Source organism: Phasianus colchicus, chromosome 3 (assembly GCF_987193195.1).
Source record: "Phasianus colchicus chromosome 3, bPhaCol1.hap1.1, whole genome shotgun sequence".
Lineage (NCBI taxonomy): Eukaryota > Metazoa > Chordata > Aves > Galliformes > Phasianidae > Phasianus > Phasianus colchicus.
Genome location: NC_143438.1, coordinates 3,946,564 through 3,957,078, shown reverse-complemented (window position 1 = coordinate 3,957,078; position 10,515 = coordinate 3,946,564). Strand labels below are relative to the sequence as shown.

General features: G+C 43.8%; 1 protein-coding gene across 4 annotated transcripts in view; it reads left to right on the top strand.

Annotated features, from left to right (window-relative positions):
• The first annotated feature begins 597 nt into the window (after positions 1-597).
• CTDP1 (CTD phosphatase 1) overlaps positions 598-10,515 on the top strand; it is a 97,896-nt gene continuing 87,978 nt past the window's right edge. For 3 of the 4 annotated variants that reach the window (XM_031609842.2, XM_090136844.1, XM_031609850.2), the window contains exon 1: positions 598-1,033. In XM_031609842.2, coding sequence (XP_031465702.2) covers positions 717-1,033 — 317 coding nt within the window. In that variant the 5' untranslated portion in view covers positions 598-716. Of the gene's footprint in view, positions 1,034-1,060; positions 1,482-10,515 lie in introns of those variants that run through there. The other variant, XM_090136843.1, reaches the window with a different exon arrangement.

The following is a 10,515-nucleotide window of genomic DNA, read 5'->3' as shown; positions in this document are numbered from 1 at the left end:
AAACACGTTATCACACAGCATGCTGTTACGCCTGCGTGTGAGGAGCTGATAAAAGATGTACGGGAACTTTAATTCAAGAACTTCCCACTCTCTGGTTACTACTAACAGTAGTATCCTCACAGCCCGGCCGTCTGGGGAAGTTCACAGCGATTCCCATCCATCTCGAAAGTCCTCCCTTCGAGGCACCCCGACCTGCAGGTAGGAGGGAAACCCCGCTATTTCAGGCTTTCCTGTTCGCGATGGCTCCTCCCTGACCAAATCCCAGCCGCCAGCGAGCAAACCGAGCGCTCGACGGAAAGGAGCTCTCGTGAAGGGCGCTGACGGCTGCGGTTCGGCGGCGTCCGACCCGAGAGTAGAACCGCAGGCACGGCACGGCACGCCTCGCTCGCTCGGCTCCCGGCGGGAGGGCGGTGGCGCGGGTAGACAGCCGGAGCGCGAGAGGGCGCTCGCCGACCCGGAAACGCGTTTGAAGCGGGAAAAGGGCGCGGCGCGGGCTCTCCCCGCCCCCTCCTCTTCCCCCGTTCTCGCTCCCGCGGAGCCGCGCGGCTGTGCCTTTAAGCCGGGCCGGGCGCGCGGCGTGCCGCGCCTGCGCGGTGGGGTCGGCACCGGCGGCGGCTGTTGTGGCGCCCCGTGCCCCGCAGCGGCAGGCCGCGGCCCACTGCCAGGCCGGTGGCGGCGGCGGCGCGGGTGTCGCCATAGCGACCCGCCCCGGCGGGATGGAGGGGCCGGCCGAGAGGGGCGGCGGGAGCGCGGCGGAGGGCTCCGCGGGACCCATTGCGGAGATCCGGGCGCCGGGCCCGCGGCCGCTGCGGTTGCTGGAGTGGAAGGTGTCGGTGGGGGCGGCGGTGCAGATCGGCTCGGTGCTGGCGCTCTGCGCCCCGCTGCCGCCCGCTCCGCGTCCCGCCGCGGCCTCGCCGGGTTCCGGCGCCGGCCCCCGGCCCCAGCGCTCCGGCGCCGAGCGCAAGCTGAAGGCGGAGCGGCCCGGCGTAGTGCGGGAGCTGTGCGCGCGGCCCGGCCAGGTCATCGCGCCCGGGTGAGTGTGCGGCACCGCGGGCTGCAGGTGTTTGTCGGGAGCCGTGCCGCCTCGTCGCGGCGAGAAGCGGCGGCCGGTTCCGCCCGGCGCGGGCCTCCGTGCTGGCGGGACGAGGCCGTTCTCCTCCTGCGCCGAGGCACCTGTGGGAGCTCGGGGCACGTCACGTTGTTTCAGGCGCGGTGTTCCGGAACGGAGCCGTTCCGTGCCGCCTGAGAGCCGCGCGTCTTCGCTGCGAGGTGCCGTGCAAGCGGCTCTGAGCGGCAAACCTACCAGAAATAGCGTGCTTGAGTCTGGCAGCTCGCTCTGAAGTCAGCGTAAAGCTCTGACACCGGCAGGACTGTTTACTGCTTGATAGGAGAGATGTGGCTGGCAAACAGTGCTGCAGCAAAGTGTTGGAGTTGCTGGACACGGCGCAGATACCATCAGAAGCCTAAATGCTGTTAACATTGTGCGTGTCTCAGTGCATAAAGCTTCACAAGTATCGACCAAGTGCTGTAATTCAAGCTTTAAGAAGGGCGAGGGGTTAAACGAGAGAGGCTTTCTAGTTTAACAATGGCTCTGTCTTTGTAAGATTGCGTATTGGTCAACTTTTAATTTCTTAAATGGCTAACAGCTAGATAGGGCCTCTCAGATTTCTAGGTTGAAAAGGGGTAATAGCTTGCTGCCCTGCACTTCAAGCAGATTTTTTTTTTCCTTGACAGGAAACCATCGAAACCTTCTACTTCCTCTGTTTTATGACAGCAAGTTATTTTCTTTTATTGCAGCTCTCTTGGTTGCTGGGTGGGTGCAGCCAGGCCTAAACTTGCTTGATTGAAAAATCCCCAGCACATAGGCAACATCTGTGTAAAGAGATGCTCTCGAAGATTCAGGAAAAAAAACAACAATTTTATTGGTGATATACGATAATGCTGAGCAGATGAAGTTGTATTTTTCCTGCTAGAGAAAGCATTATTCTTATTGAGATAAGATTGTGTCTTTCCGTTGTGCTACATCAGCATTCAACTATTGCATCTGGTGCAAGATGAACAACTCCTAGTATCTGGTTTAAAGCAACGTGCCACAAATGCTAGGTCAGAATAAAAACGTGTGTAAAAATAGCACACTACAATTTTAAAATAGTGTATGTGAGGTGAAATTTGTCTTGATAGTGCTGTGTGGACTGAGAGGTGAAGTTTTGTGTTGTATTCTATCTTACGTTAGCTAAGAACTTGAGGGGAAAAAATGAAACCCAACGTGAATTAAAAAATATACTGGCTCTGGTATAGCAGCATTTCTGGTTCAGCTTTATGCGGTAAGAACTTTGGGACTTGAGTGCACCAGTGCTTAGGCAGTGGTTGTGTTAATTTGTTCAGTCTTGATTCACTTGATTATAATAAGCAAGTGCTTGCTTTGAAACAGAAAATGAATACTGTTTTTTATTACTGCTGTCCCCAGCTTCTGAAAACACTTGTCTTAAACTGACAACAGTTAGTTATTAGTGCTGACCTTTGCTGAACTGTTCAGGAGTTCTGAATTTTCAGCGTAGTTTCTTAGACACTCTAGTGGTGTTTGCTGGGTAAATGTAGAAGAAAAATTCAAGTGAAGAGGTAGAAAAAGCATGACGTGAAGGGAGTAGAGCTGGTCAGCATTTGGAGATAACTGCATTTGTTCAGTAACTTACAAGGTATTTTAGCAAGCATTTTGTCTCTTGCCTGTGGCTTCCCATTTCGTGGAATGGAAGTAAAAGCATTCCACCATCTATCAGCAATATTTGCACATAATAGTTGACTGTATATACTAGTTTGCACATAATAGTAACTGACTAAAATATAGTAATAGCTGAGGTAGGTAACATAGTAACATAGCTGAAACTTTTTCATTGTCTCCACAGGGTACACTTGTCTCTCTTCCCATTCCCCATCCAAGCTATCCAGCTTCCTAGCTGCCATTTGCTGCTTTGAGAAAAGTGGGCTTGGTCAGTTTAACCCCTAATTCTTTGTGAGCTGGAGATATGTGCAAATATTTGCCAGTCACATAAATAATGTAGGCATACTCGTTCTAGTTCAAATCTTTTTACTTTCATTAGAACGTGAGAATGTAGATTGCTTAAATCTTTTCAGGGTTAAATAACGTGACTTGCTGTAAGTTCCTACATTGTCATTTTCGCCAACTTTATTACAATAATGCTTTCTTTTAAGATATGTTTCTAATGCTTGTTCATGGTTGTTTGTATTTTTTGTTTTAATCACATAGGAGCTTAGATAAAAATCTTTCAGGGTGTGAAAGTAACACGCCATGTGCAGCACTCAGGTTTTTTATAGCTTAATTTCCTACTTCGTGGCATAGGCAGTGGCTTTAGCAGTCATCCTCTTCATTCTGTATGGCCTTCCCTGAAGGCTTTGGTGTGTATTGCACTGGCAGAAGCTGCTGAAATGACTCACCTGGATGCTGCAGGAGGAAGCTGCTTCTTGATTCTTCAGCAGTACGCATCCCTTGCTCCAGCCTGCTGGATTGGTGTGCAGAGGGCTGCAGGGAGGGGGGTGGCTGGGGTGAAGATTGCAGCTTGGGGCAAGCAGGAGGTGGGTGTTGCTTATGCTGGCATACGTGGGCAATCAGATACCGAGCCAGGGCTTGAGAGACTGAGTATGACCTGCTAGGACTGTAAATAGCAGGGATGACAGCAAGCAGGTAATGGAAGGTCTTTGTTAACAAAGAAAAATTTTCATGGGTGGCACGAGCAACAAAGAAAATTTCATAAACTGCCGCACTGTTCTGTGTATAATTAATGCTAGTTAGTCATCAGAGTTGATTGTTTTGAAGCTGTGACTGGTGTGTTAGGATTCTGGACTGGGTCAATTTTATGTTAATATTTACATTAAGTGTTTCTAGGATTAAGTTGTCCTCTTTGGGGTTCTAATAGTGAGATAAACTGCTGAAATTCTCTTGTATTGTTCACACAATCTTCCTGTATATGTTACCTGTATATTTAGGTTAAATATCTTTCTGTCTTAAATAGCTGTAGTAGCTAAAACTTGAATTCTTTTATAGAGCATAGAATATACGAGAGTTGTAATCGAAGTCTTAATGTGTCTGGATTCCAGTCAAAGCTTATTTTCTAAGAGATGGGAGTATGTTCTCTAAAACTGTAGACTATTGTGTTGTTACTTCATTGTTTTTTTATCTACAATATCACCCTTTGTTTATCTATTGTCACAAAACCTCAGGGTTCATTTACCACCCAAGATGAGGCAGACATTTAAGGTGGTCTTCAGTACCTTTCATCTTGGAGTCTTCAAGAGGAATGAAGTACTGATCAATGACAGGTTTTGAAGTGGTGACTCTTGTAATAAAATACTGAAAAAACAACTTTCTGTTTCACTTAAGCACGGATGTTTTCAGTGTCCTGTCAAATATTTAATGGGCTTTTTAGAGTCTACAGAAGTTGCCAAATACTGAGGGATGTTGAATAATACCTAGAAATCCCTATTTACTGTATCTCTTACCTACTTCCTTTTTATATTTGGATGCATTCTGTTTTTATAATAAGTGATAGTATGCATCTTTCCAGCCTGTTTCCTGTGCTTACTTATTTTTTCCCTTCATATTCTGAGTGCTGATGCTAAGAAAGCTGCTTTTAATGTATCTATCGGGTGTTTGGATTTGATATTGAAAAGGGTTCAAGCTCCAAGTGATTTTCATTCCTTCATTGCTTTCTTCTTCTCTTCCTAGTTCTGTGACACCTAACAAGCACCTCTTACAGGTAGCCGTGTGGAAGGGTTGAGTACCCTGTGAGAGGATTGAGTTCTTTTTTCTTTGTGACCACTTATTTTCCCTGAACTTCCAGGATCTTCATCATCGGGGGGAATGAATCTGCCTGCTTAGCAGGGTTTGGCTGGAATCAGACATAAAGTTCAGAAGTCACCGATAGAGAAGCGAGGCAGTGTAGTGTGGCTGTAGAAGCCTTGTGTGTGTCTTTCTTTTCAGTGAGGCTTCCCTAGATCTGGGTTTTGTGATTGCTTCCAACTTGCTGGGCAGCTGGCTGGAAGGAATGTGCCTCCAGCTTTCACCTATCTGGGTGCTGGAAGCCATGTAGCTAAAGCTGGCCTGATCTCCTGCTTTGCTTTTCATCCTTCCCATCCAACCTTCTGCTAAATAATCCGGACTGATCAATACCTTCATCTAGCTTGGTCGCCTCAATAGGAAGGCAGTGTGGGAAAGGGAGCACATAATTATGCTTTCAGCAGTAGCTGGCATGTAGGTCAGATCAAAGTGGTTGTAGTTGTCATTGGAATTATAAAGTGAAATCAAGAAATAACAGTAATGAGGTTGCATATCTCCCATACTACATTTTGTGTAATTGTCTTTAGTAATGAATTGCTTTTATCCTTACAGAATTTCTCCCAAACTGGTGTAATTCCTGTTGTCAGAGTTCTTGCTGTAAGCTGGTTATCTTACTTGAGCTCAAGGATTTTGTCAGCACGTGTGGAATCCTTGGGCCAGCAGTGAGATAGCTCATTGGGCGTTTTTATGCATTTCATTGTGGATATGTTTCAGCACAATGGGAAGAGATTTTTACTTCAGTCATCTGATGGTACTGAAAGAACAGATTTAGGGTGTCTGAGCTGATGCTGGTTGATTTGTACAAGATATCATTCACTGGAATTGCCTACATCCAGAAGGAGTTTTTCCACTTCGTACATTACAGTGTAAAACTTTGCAGTATGCTATGTAGGTTACTTCTAGTGGATGAAGGGAACATAGCTTAAATGTGATCTCTGAACGGAGAAAGCGGTCAGAAGTTGGAAAATAATACAACATTCTTTATTCATAAATGCAGGGTTGGAGGGATTGTAAGAAATCTGGTATGTTGGTGTGATATCATAGAATTGAGAACGGCCTGGGTTGAAAAGGACCACAGTGATTGTCTAGTTTCAACCCCCTGCTACGTGCAGGGTTGCCAACCATCAGACCAGGCTGCCCAGTGTGCTTTTACCTAGAGGAGTGGAGATCTTGAGAAGAAATGAGCCTCAAAAGAATATAAAGGGATCAGAGATGGGTAAGCCCAAGACTGTTACTGCTTGGTTTTGCAGCAGTTCACCTATGACTTAATGTTGTTGGGTAATTGACGTGAAAGTTAGTCAGTCTTTGATTCAAGAAAACTGTATTTTTCATCCAGAGTATTTTTCATGAGTTATTCAAGGACTCTGTCTGCTTCTTTTTGAGAGTTAAAAAAAAAAAAAAAAATCTCATGGTTAAATATCTAAGGAATTAATCCTTCATGGCGATCCTTCACCTTCAAGGTGATTAGGGCTTTGAAAAATTCATGCTATGAAACTAGAGTCCCGTATAACAGAAGCTGTGGTTGGTTGGTACAGTAAGTTGGGCTGTAGGGCCCTTTGAGGTGGTTCTAAATGCTGCAGCCACGCACCACAAAGCGGTGCTTTGGTGTAAGTTAAAAACGTCACTTTTGCAAAAATTGTGGGTAAATTAACCTGCAGAAGCAGGCTTTAAGTTGAATGAGATTTTGCTTGTTTGTCATTCTTGTCAAATGACAGCTAAAACACCGTGCACAAACTATGTGGTGTAGATCGGTTGGATGATTCAATAGTGCTGGGTATTAATAATCACGAACCCAGCATATTTTCATTTCTACCTATTGACAATTACTTGATGATAATCTCTTGAGCATGCTGCAGAACTGGTAGGGGCAGAGGCTTTTAGTTTGTAGGAATCTTATTTTGCTGTAGTAGTGCAACTTTGCATCTTCTGATGTTCATTGTTAAGTCATATGGTGTCACTGAAAGCTGCTGACCTCAATTTGACAACTGTGACACCTCAGGGGTTTATGTTGTGTTATTTCTTTACCTCAAACTGATCTGAGGGAATGCACGATTTTTTTGGCTTTTCATTTATATAGGTGACATGCAAGCAAGAGGCAGTAACTTTATGGCATATAAGCAATCAGTTTTTCCATTTGTACATCTGACAAATAACACTGTAAGTACTATGGTATTGCTTGGTTCCTCTAACAAGACTATTAAGACAATTAAAAAGACTATCCAGACAACTAAAGCCATGACTTGATTTCCCTGGCATGGAGGTGTTCAGCTAGCACTGAACAAATAAGCAAAATAAATGCTAATGGCAATGACCTCTCTACTGTAAGGAGGCTGTTCTGTGGGGTGAGTTGTTGATGCTGCCTCCATGGGTATTAGCCATTTTTTATAAACACTTGCAACACTGGCATCTTTTCCCCTCAGTGGCCTTGCTGCCTTTGTTTTTCATTGCTGGAAAATGTGTGATTATGCTGGAAAGGCTGATAAAAAAACTAAAACCTTTAGGAGGGTGCTTTTTGTTTGTAGTGGCCTTGCTTCAGTGAACTGTTGCAACTGAAAAGTGATAAATTGGATCACAGATGAGACAACTTTATATGCTGACTTTCCCATTGAAATTAACCTACCTAGAACTATAGCCATTGTTGCATTCATTGCGGACTTGGCATGTTTTCGAGTTAACACTAATGACCAGGCCTTAGGATTAGTAATGGCATTGACTTCCTCTGTTAATGAAAGCAAAATGCTCATATCGAATTTCATGAAAGCTTTCCTTCCACCAGCTTTTTCAATCAGCAGCGTGAGAAAACGGGTACTTTTAAAAGGCTTATTTTAGAAATAGACAAGATGTATAAGTTTGGAAGTGCTGTGAGAGCAGTGATGGCTGTCCATGGCATCCTGATGCCATTAGTAAATGTTTATCCCTGACCATGACTATTGCAACAAAAATAAAATTTTGTTGCTGTTGCACATTTAGTGTCTGTGTTTCTGATTTACAAACACACCTGGGATGAATGTGAATAAGATCCTAAAGTGAGTTTCCTTATTTCACAGAATCACTTCATTCATTGTATATATATGTGTGTGTGTGTGTGTACATATGTAATATATACATACAGTCCATATTGTGTGTGGACAGTCCATATTGGTGCCTTGTTGCAATCCTTCAGTTATCTGGGTGATATTGGGGTGACCTAACCCCTCTCACCCTATCACACATAAAACATGTGCCAATTCACAGCCCAGTTGCTCTTCCCCAATGCCTGGCTTGCTCACTAAGTGTCTCAACTCTGTAAATCTGGAAAAAGGTTCTTTGGAAGAGGACTGTATTTTCTCTGACAGTGTTCCTTTGAGTATTATTGCTTAATTAGCTCATGGTTTCTGCTTATCACCAAGTGGTTCCTGAAGAAGTTCTCTGAGAAAAAGTAAGGTGGTGTTGATACTGCCAGCAATAGAATGTATATATTCATTCTTTGAATTTAGAGGGGATTAATTTCTCCTGCAGAAGTGGATTAGGGAGCAGCTTTTTTCTTTTAGCAGGTTTCTGACGTGAGGTGGAAAAGAAAAGAAGTAGAAACCGAAAGCTCTCTTTGGTGTATGCAGCCATTTTGGACAGATATGCAGACTTCTGTTCAGAGCGCTTACGTCTGATAATCAACTTGGATCTTGGCTCTTGTATTTTGAGAATCATCAGCTGAACAGTAAAGGGAATGTCTCCAGATCTGAAATTCACAAAAAGCCACTTTGGGTTCTACAGTATGCTTGTAGCAAATCTACTTTTTAGTGTACATTTATAATACGCACTAAAACCTAAGGGGGTGAAGTATTTAAATATGCTTAAGTACTTAAAGATACTTGAGTAGAGTTCAGGCCTTCTTTCAGCAATAAGTAGTATATGTTGTTAGTTTGTGTTTGTTTTCCTCTGGGAGAAGTCTGCTGGAGATCCTGGCAGCTGTGCTTGGAAGCTCAGCTCAGTTGTACAGTGCTGACAAGTTCAGTGGTGCTCCAGAGTTCTTTCTCTGTCCTTTGGCTTAGATTGCTATCAGGTACTTTTGAACTCTAGTGAGCATCAGAAAATTAGATGTTCTGGTTGTGTTTAAATGTGCAAGAACAAAACTGGTAATCAGTGGTGTCATTGAGTATGTGACAAGTTAGGTGATGCTTAGAAAAAGTATCAGTGAACAATTTAGAAGTCTCAAATTTTTTTTATAAGAATCTCTATCTGAGATCATAAGTTTTACATGATCAGAAACTTTTTCATGTCCTAATTAATATCACAACTTAGCTCAGGATTATACCAGCCCTCTGGCTGCATGTCTGGAGGATGATGTTAGGTCAGATGCAAGGTAGAGAATGCCTGAAGATGCTTCTGCTTTCCAAGGTGGCATGAAGTGACCACCGAGCTATTGAAAGCAATTAAATGGGGTACTCAGTTACAATTATAGTCGGTCATTGTAAACTTTCATGCACATTTCTGAGTCTTTAGTTGATTTTGGAGGGTTTTCTTGGACTGTTCTGGTGTCTGCGTAACCTCAGGTTCGTGCACTGAATACAGGATAAAGATGAGCAGTTCTGGCTTGCTCTTTAGTGTGAGTTGGGAGCCTGAGTAAGGCAGATGAAGAAGGAACTTCAGAGATGAACCAAGGTAAAGGAGAGCAAGGCAAACACATTTGTAAAAGTGAGGAGAAGGGAGGATGAGTCAAATGGTGAAGCAGTGTGTATTTGGGGGGATGAGAGGAGAACTAAGTAAACAATAAAAAAAAAATTGCCTGTAGTGAAGGATCACTCTTTTGTCTTCTTGTGAGGACCTGCTGACCGCTTGTGTTCTATGAAATATATACACTGTTTGAAAAATGGAGGTCTGAAATGGTTGCAGAGGAAGAGAAGATATAATTGCCAAGCAGGTGATGGGCTTCCATGTGGAAGGATCTGATCTGCCCTTTTGTAAATGAAAACACTAGCAGCAGGATGGCATATGAAAGCTTTTATTTAGACTTGATTTGAATCTAGTTACCACAGATGGGGGGAAGAAATCTCAGTATGTGCAACAACTGCAGTTTTGTTAGCAGTTGTCAGTCTCCTGGTCACTAAGAAACTTCCAACATAGTGGAAGCAAGCCATTGCATGTGTCGTTCGAAAGGAGAGTTCTTGGAACTTTCAAATGCACAGTACTCAAATTTAGGAGTGAGAGATTTGAACAAAGATGAAAGTTTCTTTCATGGTGCTGTTGTCTTGCTGCAGTGCACATTTGAAACCAAAGAGGAGATACTATAACCAACTTCTGAGTGAAAGAACTTGCTTTTTTGTTTTCTCCTGTTCTGTGTTTTTGAAAAATTAGAGGGATGCAACAACAGTGGTCATGCAGTTGGGGAACCTTTGTGGTATCTGAACTAAATATGACTGTTATGCTTAATCCTTTAGACTTAAACTCTATTGAAGAAAATGGGAGGAGTGTCCTGTAATGGCTGGTCAAGTATTCGAGAGAGTAACAGAAGCACAGCAAAACACTACTTCCATGACACAAGAAAATCATAAACCAAGATGAAATCAGTATAGAAACATCTACATATTTGATTTTCAACAGCATGTAAATGGACAATTATATCTAGCTGAATATAACCTGTTTCTGTACAAAGAAGGCTTCTGTCCCTTTTTTCCTCCACTGAGGCC